The 26,878-nt window shown below is 37.0% G+C and overlaps 1 protein-coding gene across 20 annotated transcripts in view; it reads right to left on the reverse strand.

Moving 5' to 3' along the window:
* HERC1 (HECT and RLD domain containing E3 ubiquitin protein ligase family member 1) overlaps nt 1-26,878 on the reverse strand; it is a 109,822-nt gene that overhangs the window by 67,959 nt on the left and 14,985 nt on the right. For 17 of the 20 annotated variants that reach the window (XM_055717283.1, XM_055717285.1, XM_055717272.1 and 14 more), the window contains exons 1-14: nt 17,901-17,998; nt 15,391-16,346; nt 14,024-14,119; nt 13,520-13,714; nt 11,567-11,878; nt 10,796-10,892; nt 9,078-9,221; nt 7,479-7,606; nt 6,587-6,731; nt 6,320-6,491; nt 5,045-5,179; nt 3,161-3,326; nt 2,443-2,568; nt 1,000-1,221 (exon numbers count right to left, since the gene is read on the reverse strand). In XM_055717283.1, coding sequence (XP_055573258.1) covers nt 1,000-1,221; nt 2,443-2,568; nt 3,161-3,326; nt 5,045-5,179; nt 6,320-6,491; nt 6,587-6,731; nt 7,479-7,606; nt 9,078-9,221; nt 10,796-10,892; nt 11,567-11,878; nt 13,520-13,714; nt 14,024-14,119; nt 15,391-16,320 — 2,868 coding nt within the window. In that variant the 5' untranslated portion in view covers nt 16,321-16,346; nt 17,901-17,998. Of the gene's footprint in view, nt 1-999; nt 1,222-2,442; nt 2,569-3,160; nt 3,327-5,044; nt 5,180-6,319; nt 6,492-6,586; nt 6,732-7,478; nt 7,607-9,077; nt 9,222-10,795; nt 10,893-11,566; nt 11,879-13,519; nt 13,715-14,023; nt 14,120-15,390; nt 16,347-17,900; nt 17,999-26,878 lie in introns of those variants that run through there. The other 3 variants (XM_055717265.1, XM_055717266.1, XM_055717267.1) reach the window with 2 other exon arrangements.

Here is a 26,878-nt window from a genome sequence, read left to right on the forward strand (position 1 = left end):
AAGCCAACATTTCTATTCTAAAAAGGGTATTTTGGGATACAGAAATATTTTCTGTTTAACTCACCAACGGTAATTGGATGAAGAAACTCATTCCCCACCCTGGTCCCCAAAAATCACAGTATGTTAAAATATATAACCCTTTAGAATTTATTGTGGGCTGATACATAAAATGTTTCAGATTAGAATCCTTCCTTGCACTATCTAGGATAGCAATAACAGGAGCAGAAGGCAGATGACTGCTTGAATTCATTCTGAAATCAGTTAAAAAAAAAAAAAAAGAGTTCATTTCAAGTACAAAATTCAAGGCAGATAGCTCAAGCTAGATGACTGGCAGAGGTCTAGAAAAAAGAACAAACAACTACCAGCCCTCACCCTCAGGAGCTAGGGATACTACGCCAGAGAAGTAATGATCTCTGATTTCTTCCACTGTTCTATTTAACTGGCTAGTTGAATAAAAAGGTGAGTCAGTTACTCTTACACTCCCCTACACTTTCTAAGAACAACAATCTGTTTCACATGCTCTGTATAAGAAGATGGCTGACCTGTACTTGCTTCACTACTATACGGTAGTTACTCTAGTGAAGTTAAACAGATTCCTGGTTCTGGTTCTGGCTATCCTTCTCTAGTGGCTGAGATTACACTGACACAAAGGATTCCACACGATCTACTCACTTGATGTGTTACATTACATTCTATCTTCCAAAAATTTTTGAAGCCAAAGCAAGAGTAATTAAGTACTTTAGTCTGGTATGAAACCAATACTACATTTACATAAGCCAAGTTAAACAACAAATACCACTATAGTAACATTAGAACCATAATGATGAGATGACTTAGCTGATGTTTGTCCACTTCAGGAGAAATACACAAGGCACTACTACTTTAGCTAAACAAAAAGAGCACCATTTTCTGAAAGCAGGGAAACTCTTTTCACCCTAAGTATTCAAAATTCATGGACATTAAGAAAAATAAATAACTAACTACAAGGCCTATACATACCGTATAAAATCCCAGATTTCTTAGAAGAGTCTTCATTAAGATTTCAGCTAGATGAGTATCCGGATGACTGCTCTGGATAGCATACGTTTGATCAGAGAGATTTCCATAGCTGATACATAATGAGGAAGTTTCTGTGGCATCAGACGGTGAGCTATAGCCAAGCAGGGAAGCTACATGTGTGTGGTCCTGCAAGCTTGTCAGAATAATGTCCAATTGCATTCGCTAAAGAAAAACGTTTAGACACGAGAAATACTCTTTGTTAATGAAGATAAAATAATAATCTAAAAAGAAAAAAGCATCAGACATAGTTATGCAATAAAGATATTCTACTGAGACATGAAAATAAGCTGGAGGACTTTACCAAAAAAATCCAAACAGTTTTTCCTGCTGCTGAAGTATTAGAGAATAGATAGATAAATATACTGAATTAGATGACCATACCTAGTAAAAAAAATCTGAGATTAAGGGAAAGATATTAGACATTGGACCAAATGCTTTCTCCAGCTTGTCCTACTTATCTGATTACTAGGGGGACAGCGGGGCAATTATTCTAATAAATACATATGAAAAACAGAAAGTGTAAAAAGCCATTAGAACAACGGAGGTGGCAGATGCAGAGCAATGACCTTCAGTCTTCCTTATTATTCCCCTCTGGTGCTGGTTATGAATCCTGAAAAATCTGATCTAGTAACTGCCAGGGGTTTTAGTCTGTACAACTACTAATCTTCAGAAATCTTTAGAAAATTAGCATCAGAAGATTCTTCTTCATAGTTTCAGTGTCAGTGTAAACCAGTCTATTCCATAGTGTGTAAAGTAAAGGATTTGACCAGGATCAGGATCCCGTGTGTACAGAACTGAATAAAAGTTTATCTCATTTTTTAATCTGAGACTGCTGCTGAAGCTTCAGTTCCTATTGCCCTGAAAGACAGTTCCTTGAACTTCTTTCCTTCCGTTTGTAGGATACTGGGCAAGTTAATTCCTGCATTAATTCTTGTTATTTACATTCAAGACAGAAAAAGAAAATAGGAACACCCCAGTCATCTTTGCAAAGCAGGGTGAAATCCATATAGGAAAAGCACTATACAGGTATTCTTCCCAGAATATAGTTAATTTTTTTGTTACCAAGACTATCAGGCTAGTATTCAAAAATACCTAATTTTTAAACTTGTCTAGATACTCTACCACAGCAATTCCTAACCTTTCTGTAGTCAAACTTCACCTGAGAAATCACGTAGTTCTCCCTCCCTCACTATATTCTGATTTAGCCAGGCTACCCACAGATTTTGTAAAGTTTGGCTTTGCACTGCATTGTACCAACAATGTGCTTCCACTCTGCAAATGAGGCCCACCTCACTGTTCAAAATGTTCTAGGGGAAAAAAACCCAACCAACAAACCCCAAACCAACTGCTTTCAAAGTACAGAGTATTTTTACTTGACCTTACCTGTCCTTTCGATAAGCTTTCCCATCTGTCAGGACCTTGGGGCAGAAGAGAATGCAGCAATTCCATTCTCTCCCGCAATGGAGGAAGCAGCATAGTTGCTCCTACTGAGAGAGTCTCGATTACGACCTAAAATTAGAGCAGCAGAAAATACTTTTACAGTGGGGGCACGGAGAGGGGGGAAAGCATCAACTCAACTGTATCTCTAAAAAACACAGAACGTCACACAGGATATATCCAAAACATCCACTTACTGTCATTTAACATCAGAATTCTATGATACAGTAGAACATTAATCTTTTATTCTGTGATGCAAAGATAATGCAGCACACTGAAGCAATGAAATGAGACCAACGTATTGTCAAAACAATAAAAAATTCTTTGTAAGTTGCTACTTCATGTAAGAGTGCCATCTCAGGAGAAGTTACTCAAGTCAGTTCCTCAGTCCACAACATGAACTTTTCAAGCTCGTTATGACAAGCAGTAATAATTAAAATGTTACAAAATAAAAGAAGCTTTTGAAATTCTTATACAAATACGCTCCTCTGCTTTCAGATCATGAAACAGTGATGGCAATTAAATGAGTAAAAAAGTCAGAATTGTGTCCATCAGAATGACAAGTTCAGAAAGTCAGAAAAATCTCTAATTACACAGTCAAAAAAAGGAAGAAAGAAAAGAGAGTAGAAGAACTTTCACATGTAAACAAAAAAGCATTACTTACTTCCTGAATTTCATCAGGGACAGAAGAGTCCATCAGTCTAAACAACAAATTTCGAAGAGGACCAGCTTGCCGGCCAAGAATGCTAGTAGCTACACCTCCAGCCAGTGCAAGTGCAAGATGATTAGAAAGCAGCTTCAAACACAACTTAAGAAAATTGTGATGTTCCCTGTAGAGACATACACCCCTGTTAATCTCTCCTATTATTAGCCTTACTCCCTTTCACTTACTAGTGCACTAAGCTTTTAACTCTCATTTGATTTTGCACATGAGAAAGATAAGTAAATTACAAGTGGGCCTTTAAAGAAACTCCTCTGAAAAGCTACTGCCGGTCTCCTTAAAAAGAACAAAAAACAAAAGTAGAATACAGAAAAGTGTCTTTGTGGACAACAATTCCAAGAGGCATTCAGTTTAGAGAACTAGCCTCATGAACTAGGAGGCAAAATCATCCCAAAACACACAAATAAATAAACAAATATATTCCTCTCAAAAGAAAAAAACTAAACTTTTAAGTAATAAATGTAGTCTTCTCTCAGAAGATTTAGGAGTACAACAGTCAGATTAAAAATGAAAAGTCAGGATATTAATTTCTAGCCCTCTTAGAGAAGAAAACTGTTGAAAAACTTTGTAGCAAGGAAAAGGATTCATAAGGACCTTTGATATTTCCAGTGGGTTTTGCAAATGTTAGTGAGGAAACATTCATGCTTTCGTATTTTATAGCAATACATTTAAAAAGTCACCTTTGATGAAAAGGCTCAAATGTGGAAGCTGTAATAACGATTACTGACGATTTGTCAAGAGGCTATTTTAAGTCAATATGGCACTATCAAGATAGCTGATTATCAGTAAGTTTTACTGCATCTCATTTTCTGGAGCACCTTCCAGAAAAGACAGATTTGCGGAAATGCATAAAGGCTCCCCATATCTAAAGCAAGGAAAATGCTTCTTGCACATGTATTTCAAAGCTAAGTGACATTTCCTGTCTACAAATCTCATGTTTGTGAGAAGCAGCTTGCATTTTCAAATCTAATGGAGTATCTTATTTTTAAAAAAAAAAAAAAAAAAAAGGAAAAAAAACCACCCATGTGGAACTCATCATGAAACATCCCAAACTGTCCACTAGTAACCTTGTCTGTATCAGACGCAAACTGCTCTGACTGTTAATACTATACCTCATTACAAAGTTTCCTAGCCTGTCATTTCCTGAAAAAAATGCTTTTCTCATTTTGTTCATTCAGACGGAAAAGTTATGCTACTTGATATAACCTGAATGACAGAATCATACATGACCTTTAAAGAGCTTTCATGCATTCTGAACTATTTCTAGCTCTCCAGAGGTGATCAGAGACCTTGAGCCGCCAGAAGGAAATAGCCCACCCCCACAGGCTAAAAATGCTTGTGGAAAAAATACCCTAACTCCTTAGATAGAAACAGGGTTTTGCCAGAGCACTGACCCCAATGCAAAATGCAATGGCAACTACCCATCTCCTGCTCTGAGCATCACACACTGTTAGCCCACCACTGGATGTATGGACCAATGGGTTATCACTTGAAGAGGGTTTGTCCTGGCCTGAGCTTATCAGTGGATTAGTCAGTAAGGATCTCCCCAAACCGCTTACAGGAGGAAGAACTGGCAAAGCAGAGATAATGTACAGAAATCATGCATTGCAATTATACAGAAAAGTGTTTTTTGAAGGATAACTCTAAAAACAAATACGTAATTCAATGCATAATTAAAATAAATTCCAGACAAAAGATCCTGCTACATTTGAGGCACTGAAAACTTCCTGTTATACAAACGGCACCTGAATGAACAAATAACCCAGACTTACACTTGTTAAAGAAAAGACTACAAATCTGTAACATTCATATGCTGTATATATATACCTTGATGAAGGAAAAGGCAGAGGGGGGATTTCACTGTTAATTTTGTCACAGTAGTGCTCAAGAAAAGAACGAAGATGCGAAAAGGTACTTTCTTCAAGGTCTACACAATAGGGTCTGTGCCATGCCACAACTTGCCTGGAATCAAACATCAAAGTAAATTAACTACTGAAAATATTCTAATTGCTTTAATAAATTAACAGTTGAGTACATGCTTGAATGAACCTATTTCTTTCTTAGAACAAACTAACATGATTGAGGCAGACTAACTTCCTTGAAGGTTGTTCTCCGCTCTCTTTTCTGAGAAGTTCTTTACAAATCACTCCTCATTTATGAACAAAAACACCTACAATGCCATAAATATAAAGCCATATGTATTTAATCTGACTGAAGCAAAAGCTGATCAATATTCACAAAGCGCTTTTTTTTTTTTTTTTTTTTTTTAAACACAAATGCCAGATTGTAAGGAGATTTTATTACAAACAGGAAGAACTCAGAAAGAGTAGTACCACTTAGTACTGTCTGAGTGTCACCTCTGAGTTGATTCTTTTAAGATAGCTCCCTTTAAAACAGGGCATTTGAAATTCTTCCTGAATTATCTTTCAAATACTAAGTTTTTCTATTCCTTTGTGTTAGTCCATATATAAATTAAAGTTTACCGGTTCAGTCAAATCACTTGGCTCGTGTCTTTGGTGCAACAAAGTAGTCTTTCAGTTACTGTATATTAATAACCGAAGTATTTACTTTAGTACCTGTTTTTAGTTTAGGTTAACACGCAGCCATCCAGAAATTTGTTAAGACATCTAAATCCACATCAGTAATTTGTCTACACTTCCCCATCTCCCAAAGTACTTTGGTTAGTCTACCCCCTGTTACACTAAAGGAAATTGTCTAAGCCATAAAAAAATCTTGTCAGAAGCACAAAATAAAAAAAAATACTTAGTTGTTTCTCCTTCTACTGCCTAACTTGTGGATTTTTAGTAGAGGTAACTTTAACAGCAGATTAAGAAATCTTCATATACAAAGAACTAATATCCAAATCCTTGGTGCTGCTAAATTTTCACTTGAAATCCGTAACAATATAAAAATAGAGAGATGGGGACGGGAGAGGAGAGAGGAAGAGAGAAGAAAAGACTCTCCGGTCCAAATCATTACAAGCAGAATACTTGAAATGCACGACACAGTCAACACCTTCAGGAAAGAGTTAAAAGTTCAACATATCCCAAAGTGGACTTGTATACAGAAAACAATATACCTGTCCCCCAATGTCATTGTTACCTGTCCCTTGGAAGAGCTGTCCAGGCAAGGCTATGGGACGTTCCTGCTGAAATCTGTTGAATTGCAACTCCATCTAAGCCACTTACTTTCTTCGGCTTAGTAATGGGACCAGTAGAGTTTCCCTGACCACACTGTCCCATTGAATTGTTGCCCCAAGCATAAACTTCATTGTCTATAAACAGAAATAAAGTAGAAAACAAAACCTGAGATACAGCTGCTTTTAATCAAGAGGACAATTATGGGGGTTTTACACCTTATTCTTTTTACCATGAGAAAGTGCCAAACAGTGACTGTCACCAATCGAAATATCAACTATCCTTGTAGCAGCCAGTTCTTCAATAAGCTTGGGTCTGAGAGCAGTTGCCTCTGAAGAGCCACAGCCAAGGCATGCACCACAGCCCCATGCATACACCTAGAGCAAACAACCACAAAACATCAGCGTCTGCTTCATACAACCTACACTTCTGCCCGCCCAGCCACCCAGATCACTGGCCACATGGGGAGGCTGTTGCAAGAAAAGAAACTGCTACACCAAACTCCAGAATTTGTAATCCATACTTTAAAAACCCACTGCCTTCGAATCCCAGTGGGGTGACACTGGGGGTCAGTTAGGTTGCATGTATGCAAATGCTTGTTGTATGACATGGATATACATCATGCCGGTAAGGGCTCTCATTTACCGCCTAAACATTTACCTGCAGGCTCTCCTGAGATTGTTCAGATTAGAAATAAAACTTTCAGTTAACACCTATATTCTAAAATACACATATATTTTAAAAAGATATTGAATCGCTTAGCCACCTGGGTTGGTTAATGCATTAAAAATTACAAGCATTTCACTGTTTTTTGCTTCCAGAGCCCACTTTGCTTCCTGAATCCCATTTGATTTTGCACTGGTTACGTTTATTAACCTCAAAGTAATTCATTTTCTGTGGCTAAGCAAGACACTTGAAAAAGTGTAGTTCTGCATGACTCTTCAGCACGTTTTGAATTACTCTAGCACATTAGGATCTCAGTACTTAAGCAATCTGTAATCAAGAACTTAAATATAAGTAAGAGTTGAATATTTTCTCAGGTCAAAATACTAAATGCTGAAATAATGAAACCACACCATCTTCATCAGCTCTCACAATTTGAATGAAAACTTGTTTTTGCCTACCTGCCCTGTTGATGTCAAGGCCAGTGAAGACTGGCTGCCAGCACAAACTTTTCGAATAAACATTCCTTGCAAGGCTTCTATAACTTTAGGTTTATATACTCTATTTGTGTCACCATGACCAAGTTTGCCTATAAAAGGAGGAAACACAAGTGGAAGGTATTTTTAATATATAAACTATGACAATTAGAAGTACCAAAAAAGAACTCTTTTTGGATTTTAAAAAAATGTCAAGAGTATAATTTTAAAATTAAAACATATTACATTTTTTATAAAACCTAGTCTCTTTCAACTGCTGTAATTACAGACTTCAGGAAACAGATATCTATTTAAAACCAGAAATATTCCTTCCATATATCTACACTATTCATTGCCTGCTGTTTAACTACTAAAGCCTTCCAAAACACTAATCTTTTCATATTTGGCAAAAAAAAAAAAAAAAAATTACTTTATAAAGTGACTTGAAAAAAACAACTTTCTTGCTTTCCTGCATTTTTTTCCTAACAGCTGTGTGCATCTGTGTAATGATTAATATATTTATTCCTTATTCTCCATTTAAGTTCTCTTGAAAACAGCTGTTTGTATCCACAACTTCACTATTTTCAATCAATGACCTCAGAAACAAGGACTGTCACTAGACCATGTCAGTGTGTTGACAGAATAATATACCTCAAAAGGAAGGAGAAAACCCCAGATCAAATGTGAAATATACTACAAAGACTGACAATTTCTGCAAAGCATTGATTCATGCTGGTTTAACTTTCCTACAACAATATTTCAGTACCACATTATTAATACCCAAAACCCAAATTCTTTCTAATTTACTGAAACAGAAGAGCAAACTCCAATATTTTGTGAAGGTTAAGATTCCCGTCCTGTTAAAAACTTATTTTGCAACTGAAATTACAGAAAGAGGGAGACAGCGGAGTGGAAACCATTCTGTATGTGCATGTCAGAGCTAGCTTCTGAACAAAATTTAAATTCCTACCCAGTTCTACTAGCCACCAATTTGATTATGAGATTTCTGTAGCCTGCGTTTTCCTCTCTTCTCACACTAGGCTAAGAAACCAGTAATACAGCAATTTCAACCTGAGTTTTAATTTTTATCTATCAGCATAAGCAAATTTAGCTAAATACAGTAATAGTTGAAAATAAATAATTCTGTGTTTGACAAAGCAACTACTGGCAATGAAAGTTAGAAGCCTTTCATTTTTGAGATGAGAAACGTTTCTTCAAGAGGCACTTTAAAATGCAACAGTTTCTAGTACGTGAAAACAGTTATTACCGTATCAAATGACTGAGTTTATTTGAAAGTTATCAGCAAAGTGGTTTTTCCACAATTGTTCATGCTTTCATGGAGCCTTCTGCTCTGTGAAACCCCTCTTCCTTCTGATAATCTTTTTTAAAGTCTATAATTTTGCAGTTAAACTTCATGTATTATTATATTAAGATTTTACTAAAATCCTTTTCTTGAACAGCTACCAAATGACAAAAAAATGTAACAACCAACCCCAACAAAAAAACCAAACTGCAAGGAGAACTGAGGCTACAAGGTAGATGAAGTAAGACAAAAATTACTCCCAAAATGTTATTTTTACCTACCATTGTCTCCTCCTCCAAATGACCACACTGTTCTCCCATCTTTGGACAGAGCTATTGTGTGTGAACTGCCACAGGAAACCTCTCCTACATTGCTAATATCTTTTACTAAAGTTGGAATGTTGCGGCTGTTGCTGTCACCATGACCTAGGGAAAAAAGAAAAATGTATGTTCTTTTTGTGAAGATTTAAATTCTGCTTATGGTTTGTAATCTCAGTAAGATTTCGCAAAACCCATATACATGTAATTGACACAAATGATAATTTCTGCCCACTTTTTGGAAAGATTCTTAGTAAGGTTTGAAAGAGATCTTCAGTAAGGTTAGCAAACATTTCCTTTTTATAAGACACACTCCAGAACACTTGTTCATACCTTACTGCCACTAAATCTTAGGGCTATTTTCTACCTAGTTTAAAAGAAATAAAAATAATTACTAGTACAATTGCCTTTAATACTAGTTGATTTAAGTAGCTGTGCTTCCTAACACTGGACAGCACGAGGAAGCTAGAATAAGGGCACACTCCTACTTACTACTGTCAGTACAAGCTTATATACTGCACAGACAAATAAAACCAGCAAACTAGTTAGTTTTAGATAGCGACAATTCCAACTGGTCCTTTCTGCGGAAGCCAAATACTTTATAGTATCACCTACTTCATAATAAGCATGAGTTACATGTCTTATAAACAGAAATTCTGGAGATATCGAAGAAAAACGGGGAGCAGAGGGAAAAGAATACTACACATGGTATACATAACTGGTTTGAACAAGTTACACCGACCTAATTAAATGCTACTTTTAGCTGCACACTGGAACTCACCATTGCATACTTCAAGCTCCCCAAATCACGTAAAAAACCCACATTAACCTAAAACTCAATGAGAACATTTCCACAGCCCCCCCCAGATTTGTAGGTTAATGCTCTAATGCAGTGTTCTTTTCTTAACAGCAAGTATAGGCTCAGCACTTCTACTGATTACCCTGAAAACCAGTGCCAGTCAAGTTTTATTACACTATCCTCATCTTCTGCCCCTGTCAGTTACTTGCTTTCACCCCTCTACTTGGTGATCTGACAGTCAAAGCAAAGACAGCATGAAGGAACTGACGCTCAACTTGAATCAGTTTTCTAAGCCAAATCTGTTGCTGCAGCCGAACCTCTGGAGAAGGGTTTACACTAGGCATGTCAGCTGCACAGCAACGATGAGGAAATAGAAACACCATAGGTTTTGTTTCAGTTAAATTTAACTTTTTTGACCTATTAAGGTAAAAGGACATTAAGTCATTCCAGCAAACTTAACTTCAAGTTTCCTTGTTAGCATCACATTCAAATCAGACCCTTGATTTTATTAGCCAGTTATTCAGGGCTGTTCAAAGAGCCATCCTACCATCACTAGATCACATTTAACTAAAATTCCAGTTCACTTAAAATGTCTACTGTTTATATTTAGAGCGGCAGTGGCAATCTTATATTGTTTTACGAATAAACAAAGGCAGCTTTTCCTGAAAAGAATTTAAAAAAAAAAAATCCGTGTAAAATTAACTGCGTTAAAACTGTTTAAGAGTCTCTACACTATTTTAATACAGTCACCTGCATACACACACCTGTGTACACATGTGTACGTGTATTTAGAGGGGACAATAACAGAACAAGGCAAATACACGTACAGTATCATTATCCGTAACAATTCTTGCAAATGAATCTCATGAAATTTTAAAATTACCTAATCTTCCAAAGTCTCCTTCTCCCCATGTATATAGCTCTCCATCTTCTGTAACAGCGGCACTGTGTCTGTATCCAGCAGATACACATACAACAACCTATGTTACATGCAAAAATAAACATCAAGTTTTTACACAAACTGAATAGGAAGCTTGAAAGCTTGCAGAAGTCAAATTTCAGAATCAGTCTACGTCAATCAACTTGTTCACATGTGTGGAGAAAATACACACAAGTTAATCCTTGCAATCTTTTCTATTTAGTATTTGGTAAGTGGAAATCAGCGTACTAAGGAGACATGTTTACACATGAAACTGGCCATGACTTATTTATCAAGCAAATTTAAAGTAAAGATATTCTAGTCTTACAGCAGCAAAAAGCATCATCAGTGGACGTTTAAAACACTGGCCAAAACACAGACAGGGAAGAGAAGGCCTTGCAGGACAACACAAAGCCACTTTTCAAATGAAGCCACCAAAAACTTTTAGATTAGAAGTCCTAATGCCACAGCTAACAAAAGCAACCAGCTCCTGGAATGCCACTGCAGTTCAGCAAAATCACATGAGCAAGCTTCACACTTCATACTGGCAATGCCATTGTCACAATCACATGCCTAAAGGCCACAGTAAGTTTCAGTGCTTTGCAGAAAGCAGACCCAGCCTCAAAGAGAAGTTTAGAAAAACACAGAACTTTTTCGTAACATTTTATATATTCCAAATTTTACACATCACAACATCACAGAACAAAAATGGGTGTTCTACCATACAAAACATACCTTTCCTTGCAGAGGACCCTGAATAAGTTTGGGATATTTCTGAGTTGAACTATTTCCATGTCCCAGTTTTCCATAGTCACCGTCACCCCAGCTGAAGACTTCCCCTTCTGTTGTAAATGCTAAAGTGTGACCATCAGATCCTTTCGAAGATGACACTTTTTTAATAGACCTATGAGGCTCAAAAGTCAGTTTCTTCAATGTGGACTGATTATTGGAGTCACCCAGTCCTAGCCTCCCATAGCTGCCTTTACCACAGGCTCGAACAGAACCATCCGTAGAAATAACAAACGTACAATATTGTCCTGCTTCAATCTATAAAAGGTTAAAAAAGTAAAAACATAAAGATTAGATAAATGTAAAATTCACATATATGACTAGAAATTTGTATTTTTAAAAGAATGACAGGTTTCCTTACCTGATCTAACCCTCTCATATAACATCATGTAAGAACTAAGGAGAATTTGGACTTCAGCAAGCAGTAAAATTCAAATTCTTGAAAAATATTTCATGAGTAAATCTATTTTCTTGAGGTAAAGGATATAAATAGCGATTCACCTATTTTATTTATTTGCACCTCTTCTACAGACTACACAATTCAGCCTGCCTTCAGTTCTCCAAGACTCATGGAGGGAAATGGACAGTCTTTGAAGATATCTTAATTTCTTAAGATTAAAAAGACAACATCATAGCTTGATAAAGCACTGTACATTTTGCTTAATTTACCAAGTGGTAACATTACAGAAATACGCCTAATGCTAAAAATCCACTACCATTTGAGAGTATGCATTTCAATTACATAAAAAACAAAGAAAGACGACCAAAAGTTTTTTTTTTAAAAAGTATGAACTTGCCTCTATTGGAAAGTCAGCACACAGCTGAAGAATGACCTAACAGCAAACCAACTAACCCTGCAATAATTTGCTATAGGAATCTTAACACACCGTAAGTACAAAGCAGGTTCAAATCTGAAGCTTAGAAGTACTGTGTGTCCACGTGATGAAATGGCACAAAGCAGGTGGTAGACTGCACAGTGACAGCCCTATTTACTGTGAATTAACTTCTTTATATAGACCAATCCTACAAAGACTGTCAATGAAGGTTAAAGCAAAAAGTCTTTATCCCAGTAGGAAATCACAAAAATAACATGGTATGGGTGTATACAGCACTGTTCAAAGAGTAACCCATTCATTCAGATCACTTATTCCACTCGTGTATTAGTGTCTTGTTCAAACAAAGTTTTTTGAATGCATAAACTTGCTTTATGATGCTTGGTCCTGCAGTCCATTGGCATATAAATATAGCAGTGATGTCAATAGGAATAATTTCAGAGAATGTACCTAAATTGTCTCGTGACCAAAAAAATGCTTTTACTTAAGTCAACACTGCAAAGCCAATATAGTAACAGAAAAGCAATCTATTATATTCTGTCACACATGAACAGAAGTGCTCAGTCGCAATGGCAGAATCTGTCACTGAAAGTAGAAAGAGCATACTGTATATTGATTTTCAGAAAGCTAATTAAGGCTGCTGTGCCAGCAGTTAGCAGTTTGGACTTTTAAACTAGGCAACCTCGGTGTGAAAGCCACCAATCAAAAAGAAGACTGAGTAATTGAAATACCTTATAAACAACAGTAGAAAATAAAAAATACTTCAAAAAAAAAAAACCCACCACACCAAAACCCCAAAAACATAACCACAGGCAAATCTGTATCTGCAAATGCATTTCATAGCACGTTAATTAATTCAATCATTCCTGTTACATGGATATTGATCTGTGTGTGTCATTAAAATGGAAACAGAATGTTTTTTCCAGGTGTCAATAAAAGTAGTGAGATACTTTCAGTGAAATAGCTTGTGTGATTAGTCCTGAGCATCATACCTTCGGTACAACTTGACACTCAGAAATAAAAACTGTTAAACGTTACAGAACATACCACTATGAGTATCACTCACCGTCTGTGCATCAGAAAAACTTGGAGCAAGCTTGGGCTGAAGTATTTTCTCTTGAGTTCCTTCTACCAGTTGATGACTGCTGTTGCTACCCCAAACATACACTTCACAGGTCTCAGAAACAATGGGAGCATCACCCGTTTGAATGCTGTCAGGGCTGGCACATGTTCTTGAATAGTCTGACGCCATTCGACAAACCTATTAAGATTAGAGATTTACTACAGTAGCATTTTCATTTCTTTCCATAGTCACGTTTTATGCAACTTTAATTTCCCCTCATTATGATTCTCGGTCTAAAACATAAACCATCTGTCACTGTATCATTAGCTTGCCTAAATTACTTTGTTTCTCTACATCTTAGTTTTTCACCTTTTTTTGCCTTCCTCTTTTACTCCAGAATAACTCAGCAGAGACTGGACCATACGCACATGCACACACCAATCAGATGTGCGAGGGAGAAGTAAACTACAATTACCTTAAAATCAAAGTTTGTTTATAAAGACATACCTCTTCAAATAAACACAGAGCTGCCTCGTAAAGAGAACATAAGCCGTCAGAGGTTCTAGTTGGCTCTCTCCATTGACTTCGATCTGCAGATGATCCCTACAATTTTTAAGTGTTATTATGAGAAAAATACTTCCACACAGCAACAGTGCACCTGTACAAAATACATTAGGGATTTTTTCCTTAAGCAAAATTGAAAGCTCTTTCTATAAGCATAAGTAAATGACCTTTCTCCCCTGAGCTGTGATAGCGGCATGCATACAATTCAGGAAAACAAAGAAGTGACAAGTGCTAGTTAAACGTTCTTATTTATTCATTTTTGTGAAAATATCTAGGTTGAGAGTTGATTTCTCCTAATACTGTTTTGTTCTGAAATCCATGTAATTTGTGTTTAAATTGATTATTATTTTGAAATGACTAATCATCATTAATTTTTTGTTTACTTATCTTCCATAATTTGGTCACTAATTTTATATCTAGCCCAAAAACCAACAACAAATAAAAATGCCCATCAGGAAATTAAATTCAATTCAGATCCTGCCACTGCCATATTCTTCTCATGATCCCTATTCTTTAATTTTTTGTAGCTTTTAAAATTTATGTTTATTAGCAAGCATTACAAGACTGAGAGGAGAGGAAAGAATGACTGCTTCAGGGAAAAAGTCATTTCCTGTTTCAGTCTGAGCATGAGGCAGAAGCTTGCCACAGCTTCTGATTGCATATTGTGCAATCATTTCATAGCTTCAAAAAGATTATTCATCTAGGCCAGAAGTAGGCACTCAGCATGCAAAGCAGTGTGCCATACTTCCAAACAATTCAGCTCATTTTCTTACCACATTAATTTCTGAGCAGTAGCAAAAATGCTGAACATCTCAAGTCTTACTGATTTCCAAAGAGATATAAGCAGAGGTCCACGTTAACTGGACAGCAGGAACACCCAGTTTAAATAACTTTGAACAGGAAACAAGGCATATTGCAAAACTTTGAATTCTAACCAAATTCAGCAAAGCAAGCCTTAAACACAGTTCCAGGCTTTCTAACTTCTTTGCTATGAACGTAAATGTAAAGCGCATGTGGATCAACTAGGTCCTTGATTCTTTTCCTGAGAAAAGGCGTCAGAGCCTAACGCCAAAAGTGGCACACAGGGATTGCTTTGCTTTTCCCCTTTACCTGTGAGCGGGCAGGGAATGAGAGGAACAGACAGTGGGTAACAAAGGAAATAGTGAAAAAAATATTTCACAAAAAACCCCAACCTTTTTAACGTATTAAGTAAACTATTCTGCAAATTGGTATTCAGTATTGAGAAACTATTTGAAATGAAGATTGCAACTACATTCACAATGTAGAAAAATCAAAGCTGCTATACCTACCAAAGATCGCCGCATCTGTGATAGTATACTCATAAAGCAATCAAAGCTGATCATTCCTTCCGGGCTTTGCAGCAACTTGGTTTTCTCCATGGTGTTTACTACGGCTGAAGCACCTAAAGCCATTTCTATCCATTCAAGAAGATATCGCAAGGCACCTCGTTGGGCAGCCAAACCAAGAAGCAATTCAGAAGCTAATCTACGACCTAAAGTGTCTGCCCCAGAGTTTGGAATTGTTACTCCTTTAAGAAATGTTGTTACTTGTGATAAACAGTCCAACCCCATTGGTGGAATCTTGCTTTCATTTGCTAAAGATAAAGGTGGTAAAGAGCTCACGACTTCTATTGCAGTATGGATAACATCATTGCAAAGACTGAGGCCAGGTCCTGACGCAGGCATCATCCAACTTTGTCTTAGCAGTGCAAATAACAAGCTTAATCCAGTCCGAACCCCCATTTCTATGAGTGCATCTGTACTCGACCTTGGACGTTCGCTGACAGAATGCACATCTGTTGATCCAGAACTGCTTTCTGGTGAATGCTGCTGTTGTTTTACCTTACCCTTATCATGGTATTTATTAGAAAGTGCATAGAAGACACGCTGCAACACAAGAAGACGTTTTCGAAGTGCTCCAGCAAATGGAGAGTCTGAGCATACCATCTTCGCCAGTGCCAGCTGGCTGCTAAGAAGGGCATCCAAGTAGTGGTCCTGTTCATCACTAGATAGAGATTCCCGCTCAAAATCTGGTAACTGAGGTCCTTTGAGGCACAGCACCTGCTGAGGCAATGGCACTACTTCTTTATTGCTGACTAATTTAGCATACAAGATAGAAACTCCCTCCCTTGTTGCAATGGATTCACTGTCTTCTGTGATCCAGGAGCTGTTCAGATGTTCAAGCCATTTCAGCTTCACAGGTGGGACCATAGCTGCCATGTTGGTTTACTCCTTTGCCATCAGTCCTAAAGACAGAAAAAAACCCTGTAAATAGGTGTGCAGTACTATCTACAGAACTCACTACTCACAGTAGGACAAACCCTAATAACCCTTTAAGAAAGCAAGCAACAAAAGATGAGTCACCAAGAGTTAACAAAGTTCCACCATTTTACCCGTATAAGTACTGCGACTTGGAATTCAGATTAAGTACTAACAGAATAGTTTAGAAGTAGTAGTAGTATTAGAAGAAAAAAATAAGAGAGGCATTTTAAACAAATAAGTACATGTGTATGTGCAACTTCCTTAACATGATGTAAGATTTTTATTTTAAGTCTGCATTTGCTAAATCCACATACACAAAAATTCACACAAAGCAAGTTTAATTCTGCTGTGTTACAATGAAAATACACTTCTAATATTCTCTAGAGAAAAATAATACTCTCAAACTGAGGACAAAGATTTCAAAAAATGCACAAGATCATACACAACTCTGTACAAGTCAGTGGAGTACCAGTGTAAACCTTCATTTTACAATAAACGAGGCTGCTAATTCAGGCCACAGCTAAGGGCTCAACCTGCCAAACACATTTTTAAGTCCTGCTGTCACAAGCCATTCTTTCCCCTGAGATAACTGCTGGAGTGGCACATTGTGCAGCTCCTATTCACCCACTGAATAGGCTCTTCAGAGCCAAATATACATTTCAGCTATTCCAAGTAAATTTACAGTATCAATAATTATATATAATGTTACATTAAAGTATTGTATAATGTATGACTCAAAGTATTGAAAGCTTTTAGGACAGATTTTTAAGGAAGGGATCACTAACAATACAAATGTAAAGAGAAAACTTACTGCAGCAACACCAGTTTAGGGGGAAAGTTCAAATTGGTTGTCAAACCAACCTGACACAACATTCTTTCAAATCAAAGGTGCCAATGAATTTCAGAAATCATTTTTTGCTGACAATTTTAGGGAAAAAAATCCAACACATTATGAATTATGACATTTTTATATGGATGCAAAATCAATTAAAACTATACAACGAAATTCCTACAAAATTCCTGGGAATCCTATAGTTAAAATGGGATTCCTCATCACATACCATAGCTTTTCTTGGCTAGCACTCACCCCTGGAATCCATCTCTCTTCTGACTTTTGTACTGCCTGAACTCAAGTAACTTATTCAGTGGAACAGAAAGATCCCTTTTCCCCTTGTTCTTCCCTTGAGAGATGCAGTAGGGTCTCAGCTCTACACAGGTGGTCTAAAACATCAGTTACAAACTCTACGTGTGAAACATGAAAGCTCTGATATTAAACCACTTATAATTTGGCTTAGGTGAAATATAGTTTCAAGGTCTGCATTTTTTGTTCACTGTTTTAAAATCTAAAATAAATCAACATATGGAATGATTACACCTAACTTACAGAAAATCAGATCTTTTTGAAATATAATCTGAGTGCATCAATTTTCAAACTGAACATGGCAACAGGTTCTCTTTGATCACTTTCAGAAGGAAGAATATATCGTTGGAAAAGCAAATTATTTTCTCTACATAGCCCTTCTTTCAGGACGACATACCATAGGTGTACGGCACAGATGGTATGGCAAATGTTGCATATGGTCTTGTAGTTCCCCAGTGCTCAGTCACCATAAACCTCTCAACCATACTACTGAAAATGAAAATGTAAGCAATTTAAAAATAAAAAAAAATCATCAGAAAGTTATCTTGTATATTCAGAAGTGTACAGTATTACTTAGGCAAATGACGCTGTATTAAACTACTTCCAAAAATTAAGCTGGTAAAAGTTTACAGAAGAATTGTATGTTAGGAAGACAAAATTTGAAGGTAAAACGGGGGGGGAAATTAGGCTAGTTTTTAGTTAAGTTTTGAGAGATTGTCTCTGTTTTGAAACCAACAATGTAATGTTTTGATTAATAAGTTGGTAAAATAATGACAGCACAAAGTGCAGAGGCACCTCTATCACTGTAGACAAGTGTCACATGGAAAGAACAGTATGTAGCCAAGAAGCAGTAAGATTAATAGCTTGAGATTTCATCGTAAAACATACAAGCATATACAATTATCGAATAAAAAGTTATCCCATAAGTAGAGAATCTATTATTTGGAGATTCGAAAGTAGAAGAATCTAGTGAGTCACAGAAGGATCATGAGTATCATGAAAGAAAATACAATCCTGAGTAGCATTAACAAGCATTTCCAGAATGGTTAGGAAAGGTTACGTAAGGGAAGCAACTTTGACAGAGTTTCATAAAATGCTAATCAGTTGGATTAACCAGCTAGATTTCTGTCACCTATATCCTGAACTCATTGAAGATTGACAATGGATCATGTGGAGAAAGAGATTATTCCTCTGATCTACCCTAACAGAGAAGCTAGCCTGAAGATAAGACTAGGAATGTGGTTTTCCAGCACAGCAAATCAAAATACATACATACATAATGAAAATGAAATTAAATGAAATCTGGTCTATAAACATAGCAGAGAAAAGGAAAGGCAGGGAGGGGAGTGGCTAAGTAAGCAAAAGGAGAATATAAGCATAAGAACAAATGGGTATTTAATGATCATAAATGCATTTAAACTGAAAACCTCCGAAGTTTGTTGTTGGTTAAATTCTGCAGTGAGTTTCTAACAAAAATAGAAAACCCTTTTCAAATGGAGTATAATAAATTCTGATATACAACATAAATTGTTCTAGTTTCATACTGCCACGGTCTAGAAGTGTTGGCCTACGTTAGACTGAGGTGAGAAACCAGCAAGGCTTGTATTAGGATAGCTTCTTAGAAGGGCTTATTAGCTCAAGCACAGGACCATGTTGATGCAGTCATACTGCTTTTACAGGATCCAAGCCAGTCCATGCATCTTGCTGCAGCATGTGTCATAAAACTTTTGAGTCCACTTCTTATTTTTCATCTTGCAATTTCAGGCTATTCTGTCAAAACTTAACACTAAAAAAAAAAAGGAAGACAATATGGTTTTAGAGTAACTATCTTTTGGGATATCCAGCTACTTAGAAATCAAGTGAGGGCTTCGTTGCCAGATCCTATTCATAGCTCTGAATCAAAACCCTGGCATGAGCAGGAGAAATCTACAGAAGAGTTAAAGTGTGATGTGCACTGAGCATTTCATGTTTGTGTCTCAGAGATTTCAAAGACTGTCTATTTTAATGTCTTTTTATTGTTCACTTGCAATCTAGCAGCATTTTAGTATTTCAGGGCTGTGCAACTGGACTTAGGATACTTTCTACTGACTTCTATTTCTGTCTTGCAATAAGGTATTTTCTATTCTTGCTCCACTTGCTTAATATTTTTACCCTTATAAAACACTACTGTCAGTAGACAGCTTTTGAACTCAACAAAAACATAAACCACAAGAACTACACACATGTGAAATGAAGTCCTTAAAAACACGGTTTCTTAGTTATCATTTACACAACGTTGAAGTACTGCAAAAGTAAAAAGCATTGATAACATGACAACACCCCTCACCCCAAAATGTGGAAACAGACACAGAGTTTGAAAAACTTATCACATGTAAGAATGCAGACTGATTGTAACTAGTTGAGTCCAGGGTTCTTCTAAATCTAGGTCCTTCTAAGTCTAGGTCCGATAAAATTTTTAAAAATTAATAAATTAATAAATAAAAGAGAAGTCTCTGCTCCCAAAGAGAAGTTAGTGTTATTAATTTGAATGCTAGCAGGATTCAGAACTCTGGTTTCTTCAGGAAGATTCCTGATGTCAACTATAAATGTTGTCAAGCTAACTTAATAGTTTAATATGCAAAGCATTTTTCAAAGCAAAACAGTGTCTTCAAACTGCTCTTTTTAAAAGTACTGTGTTTAATAACCCACAAATGCTTTACCTCCTATTTTACAGACCAGATTTGGTTTACTCCTGTTATATAATCATTAACCATGGGTTACACAGGTTCTGAACGATCAGTTTCTGTTCTTTGACCCTCCAAGTTCTAATGTAGTACAATTTCATCAAAAAGTTACTACAATATTCTGAAGGACAGGTCTGTGTTCTTTGACAGTCTGAGCCCTATTTGATCTAATTTAAAACGAAACCTCTGGGGGGTGGAGGGAATCTCGCTGCCATCTAGTGAGAGGCTGTGCTTACCACAGCCGTCCTGCTCGGTGCAACGGGTGACACACAGCGCAACTTGGTTCTCTCGCAGCCTTGACGTTTCACGCTTAAACAGGAACGAACTATGCTACAGCTCTTTTACCAAGAACTACATTCTGCGCTATTAAAGCACCTGCTCCAGCCACACTTTCGCTAAAGCAATTAGCACCTTCACAGAAAGCCTTATCTGAGCCCTGGTGAGCCTTGCCCAAGTAACTTCAGTTGTATTACAGCAGACAAAATCCTTACACGTGTCTACCCCACAAAAACCAGAGCTACGACTGTTAACTACCATTCAGAGGCAGGGAACATTCTTTGCATTTCATACTAGACACACCATCTGTTTACTCACACTACAAAGCGCACCAGCAGTTCAGCCTCCGAGTGACACAGACAGGTATCATTACATGCAGTACCTTGTTCACCAAGAAAAGGTAACATTTTCCCAGGTGTCAGAGGAGGATTTGCTACCTACTGTTTGGTCTGAACTGCAACTGTAAGGCCAAATAATGCAAACTTCAAAACTCTGGTCTTCAGTGACAAATTTAGCACCTTCTCGAGAGGCAACAATGGGGATCTAGCTACATGAAGCAGTTCCCTGAATATTTGCTTTATGTTATGCTTACCCCAGCTACTCTTCACTCAGAAACTTCAAAACTTGCTCATGTACCTCAAAGGTGCAAATACAGCTCCTTTTCCTGAAAACTGGTAAGATTTGTTTTTCTCTTCCCCTTGTACGCATCTCTTAAAAATAGAGACTGAAGCTTGAATCCAAGCTTGTAGTAGTGACCTACTCTCCTACTGCAAGTTGGTCTGACCATCCTGAAAGTAACATTCAGTTTGATGTGACGGGTAGCGGTCTTTAACCGCACACTGATGGCGACAAGCTCATTTGATATAGTCCTGATAATGCTCTCTGAATACAGATGTAATTTATCTCTGCCTCTGTGGGGAGTACAGGCACAGCGACTACCTATCACTGAAGTGAATCAGAAAAAAGGTAACACTGGCTAGCACAGTTTATAGGTAGGGTTTATTTCCTCCAGCTCACTGCCCGAGGACCACAAATCGGAGGTTTGTAATTGCTTCAGAGCACAGGCAAGGACATCTCATTTCTTTTTCAGTGCAGGCAAAAAGAAAATACGCTTGACTTTGAAAGACCATATGAATTACTCACTGATGTTTTACTATATCTAACCACTATAAGGTCAGCTCACAACATGGAAGGTACACCAGTGTGTAGTCCCACCAACTTGCTAAACAAGCTGATCACATGGCTGATCATACAGCCAAGCACAAAGGGAGAAGGCAGAAACGTGACAAAAAGTGGAGAAAGGAAATACTTTCCTTTAAGTGGCAGCAGCACAAACCTAGAACAGTCTTAAATGTATCGCAACAGCTTTATAGAAGTATTTAACATTGGAGTACTTAATTCAAGCTTCGAATTCAAAGTTCCAAGAACTTTCTGGGATTTCTATTTTAACCAAAAAAAAAAAAAAAAGATCTTTTTGAAATTGCAACAACTGTTCTTGCTTTAAAAATAGCCCTATCACATTTTGTTATGTGTTTGTATTTTCAGGTTTTTTGGACTCCAATTAGAGAAAATATTCCTTTCAGCAATCTGAAAATAACTTAGGCTGCTGTCAAATCACTAGCCAACATTTTACGCATAGAAAACTACCAAATCATCCAAGTGAACAGCTCCCAGTGGCTAACAAAAAGCTACCATTTAGCCAAGACGATGCCTTGAACATTACCTATTACATAATTTCCACATACATAACAAACTTTTTAAATCCCCATTATTATTGAAAGTTTTGATATTTACTTTATACAAAAATGTATCTGTCCGGTACCAGGTGAAGAAAAATCTATTCATATTGACAAAACATGAGCCACAAAAGCCCAGCTCTCCTTCCCCTATTCCTTGTTTTCTTCTCCTCCTTATAAAAAAAAAAAAATATTACAAAATGAAGTAAATAGTGAGAATTTGCAATACAACTCATTTGTCATATCTTTGAGAACCAGAGTTCCTGTTGGGCAAACAGCCATTATGGGGGAGTAAAAGCCCACATGTTTTTCACTGTTGCTGATAGTAAGTCAACTAAAATGGACTTAAAACTCATAGCTGAACAAGGATTACAAAAGTGTGTTACCAAAGTTAACACCTATTTCAAAAGCTTATTCTAGGGCACAGTTAGGGCAAAATGGAAATATCAAATCCTAAAAAACAAGTTCTATGTAACCTGGATGTAGAATTTTTTTCAAAGTAGCAATGGCAGCAAATTAAGCTGCAGTAGAAAAAATCTGAAGGTAACTAAGACTGCCTTCAGAGCTTGTTTGCTAACTCAGAATTCAAAGTTTTTTGTTATAAAGTTAGAAATCAACATGGGAAACTTCTGCCTAAGAGTTAACTTCTGTGAGAAAAAATAATACTTACGGAACACACTTAAGTAAGTGGAAATGCTAATCAAGTGCAGCCAATGAAAATTTGTTCCACCAGGAGTAAACAAGAAGCATGAAAGAAAAGCAAAGATACAAGCTTGAGACTACCTTCAGCAAAACCCAAGGCAAGGTCAAAGGTCATCTGCATTCCTTATAAACATTATTTGGACAAAAGAATTTGGGTATTTCTTATCCAACTCAATGCCTGCCAAGAAAGCAGCTTTCATTAACAAGTGTTAGGAGGAAGACTGAAACCTACTGATACTGCTGGCAGTTCCAAAAAGAACTGCTGCCAAACAGAAGATGGAAGGAAAAGGCATCTGTCCACCACCCTCTTAGAAACTGCTGTTAAAGTTGGGGCAAAAATGATGCTTAATAACCGTGAGTCACCGACAGTGCTGCAGCCTCTACAACTGAACTGAAGGAAAGGCTCAGACTCACCAAATACTCTAACTGAAGCATCTGCAAGCTGCAGAACAAAGCAAGCTGTTAGTCACCCTTCAACTGGGGCACTAACCTCTGGTTTCTTCTCTTATATCATACACAAGTGTATGAGAAGAAAAGAATTTTGAAATCTGTGAAAACAAGAGGAACATAAAGAAGAGGGTTTTTTTCCTTAGCTAAGAGGAGAGCAGAACATTTAAATAACAAAAGAAAATATGCCTAAGAGAACATGGAACTTACTTGCAGCACAGACAAATGTTCTTTGTCCTTTTAGTTTTAGTCCACCACCTAAAACACACCCAAAGACAAACCTACAACTTCCAAAGCTACACCTCACTGCATAATGAATGACCATTCCCCTATGTTTCAGATTCTCTGTTTTCAAGCATAAAAATAGAAAGCGGCCACCTCTTCTGGTCTGGTCATGGTTTTCCCCATTATGTAAACAAACTAGCTAACACCAAATACACAAATTACCTCATGCTATTATCACTCAAATTCTAAGCTCAGCACGAAGTCTTCACATCTTGCAATAATTAATAAGCATAAAAAGATAATAGGCTGCACCTCAAATTCAAATAAATCAACTTACAAACAAGTCTAAGCACCACAATGCTATAATAATGAAATGGTTCACACACATTTCCATGTGGCCAAGAACTCAGAGAGAATGAAAGTTTACAACTAATTTAATATCCCCTTTTTCCATATATTTCTGTTCATCTATTTACTTACATGATGATTTTAAAGAGGTTTTGGTTTAGACAGTGTGTGCTGCATCTAGGAAAAAACCAAACACAAACCCAAGAGCCTACAAGCGTTTGCCAGCAAGACAGAGTAAATGGTAATACTAATTAATACATTTAAGATCTTCCCTTTTGAGTTAAAACATATGGGAAAAGAGAAAAAATTGTCATATTTCAGGGACAGAATGCAGTCTTTAGTGGCCTAGCAATGTTTTTAAAGAATTTAAATTATACTGTGTTTGAGTTTGGTTTTCTTAAAAACCACCAGCTACTTCTTACAGAGCACTTTAAATATTCATTTTTGAGATCTAAGCTTGCCTAAAATAACTAATAAATCAAACTTAGTAAAATGCAAAAGGCCTGCTGGAAGTAATAATTAAGTACAACAATCAAACAAATGAGCTTTAAATTAAGGTTAAGTTTATATTACTCATGAAACTAGGCCAAACAGTGAATGCTCTTACTGCTGAAGAAAACCATGTATTTTCTAAGGAAGTAAGAACTATCCCTGTATCTTAAACAAGAATAAAATAGGAAACTGGAAACGAATCTAACTAAATTTACAAGTTTTTCCCATGAAATGGAAATAAACTATGAAGTGATAAACTCTGTCACCATAGCAATTTAAACACTCAGAAAACAGAAAGAGGAACTAGATCTTGCAATTAATCCCAGCTTGTTTATTTTACTTATACACAATACTAAGCCACTGACTGCACCAATGCATAAGCAACACCCTGATGTAAAACTGACTCGGAGAGGGGTGTGTGTATATATATTATAATTAAATAGTCGATGTTTATGTGTCTGAAGCACAAATAACTGGTGTAACATTTATTTATTTCCAAAAGTGGAGTAATTCTTTAAAAAGTCACAGTTAACGTCAAAGTGAAATTACAGGAGAAAATATATAAAATGTATTTTTGCATTTATATAATGCGCCATACAAACAGTAAAATGGGGCTGGAAAGTAACAGTACATTTACCAGTCACTTGCCGTTACCTTCTAAATTGTCTATGGAAAATGCAGATTTTTCTAGAAGGGGAACAAAGCAAACACTAAAGAGCTCTCATAAACCCACTCGGTTGGCTCAGACATGAAGACCATCAAATCTCTAAGAATGGGTTTTTTTTCCAGATTTTTACTACAGCTCTGGAAATAAAGAAGTTTCTAGATCTTCTCACTTGGAGGTAAGTGGGACAGCTTTGATCAACTTCAAATGCAAGCATAAGAAGCTCACTAAAGTGGAAAAAAATTACAAAACAGGTTAATAACAGAAGTTCTCAACTTCAACACAAAGGACTTGGGAATCTGGAAAGTGCAGCAAATAGTCCTGTATTCCAAGGGGGGTGGGGGGGGGGGGGTGGGGGGTGGAGATGGATAATGATAATAATTTAAAAAGGACTTTAGCACAGAGTTGAAGGTCAAAGCTTCTAAGGTTATAAATGTCCTTTTTCTGAGCTTAATTGGAAAGACTGGCCTTGGACAGAATGTGTACACAACTTCCCAGAAGGAATTTCCATAGTCTTCCCTTTCCATATCAGCTTGGAAATTATGGGACGTATTCAAATTTGTCACCAAGAACTGCCTCCACACAGCTGACAAATTTATCCTAATTTAAGTAAACAAGAACGCCCCTTCTAGGGTTTCTATTAAGAAAAAAAAAAAAAGGTTTCTGAGGAGGTGCTGCGTATAGATCTAAGAGATCTATAAAGCGATACATTTATCACAGCAGTTTTATAACCGCTGTGATAAATTAAAGAAAGGTGGAGAAGGGACAGAAGCTATATAAAGTGACTAGAGTGCAGACACTGTTGCTTCTTTTTGAGGGAGGAACAAAGAGACAAGGAACAGCTCTAGGTTACTCCAAAGAAATAAATAAATTCCTGCAAGAAGAGATTTAGGTATGAGAGTCCAGGCAAGAAAAAGTAGTGGGTTTTGTTTTGTTTAAAAAAAGGTTGTACAAAAGATCATTAGAAAGTGGAAGACAGTAATGTTAATATTTTAAAAAGTAGAGAGTGTAACAGCAGTTTCCCTACAAAATGTGTTTTGATTTTTTCAGTCCTTAGCACACACATTCAGTTTATCAACAAACAGAAACCTCGTAAATGGTAAATGTGTGGAAAGGAGGAGTCGATTTTAGGGCTTCCCCCCCGCCCCCTTTTCCTTTTTTTTTTTTTAAAAGCATCATAAGGCCATGGACCTGTTGGAATGAGTCCAGAGGAGGGCCATGAAGGTGGTCAGGGGGCTGGAGCCCTCCTCCTATGAAGGCAGGCTGAAGAGAAGGCTCCAGAAAGAGCTTATAGCAGCCTTCCTGTACCTAAATGGGCTGACAAGGAAGCTGGAGAGAGACTTTTTACAAGGGTCTGTAGTGACAGGACAAGGGGGAATGGCTTTAAACTGCAAGAGGGGAGATTAAGATCAGGTATTAGGAAGAAATTTTTACTGTGACAGTGGTGAGACACTGGCACAGGTTACCCACAGCAAGCAGCTGTGCATGCCCCATCCCTGGAAGCATATAACTGCTGCCCAGACTGCTAAAATGAATAATTAAACTATCAACTCAGAAATGTAGGTAAATTTTCAAGTACAGCGATTTCCCTTTGCTTGTACACACCTGAACCTTCCTGCTTAATTTTTACAACTTTGTGCTTTTCTCCCTGTGTGCAAGGTCTAAAGAAGTAACCATTGTACTACAGAGATAAAAAGCAAAACTGATTTTACATCAAGTGTTGTTAAATGGACACAGTAAACAAGGGGAATATATTTTAGCC

The sequence above is a fragment of the Falco cherrug genome, chromosome 7, assembly GCF_023634085.1.
Source record: "Falco cherrug isolate bFalChe1 chromosome 7, bFalChe1.pri, whole genome shotgun sequence".
NCBI lineage: Eukaryota > Metazoa > Chordata > Aves > Falconiformes > Falconidae > Falco > Falco cherrug.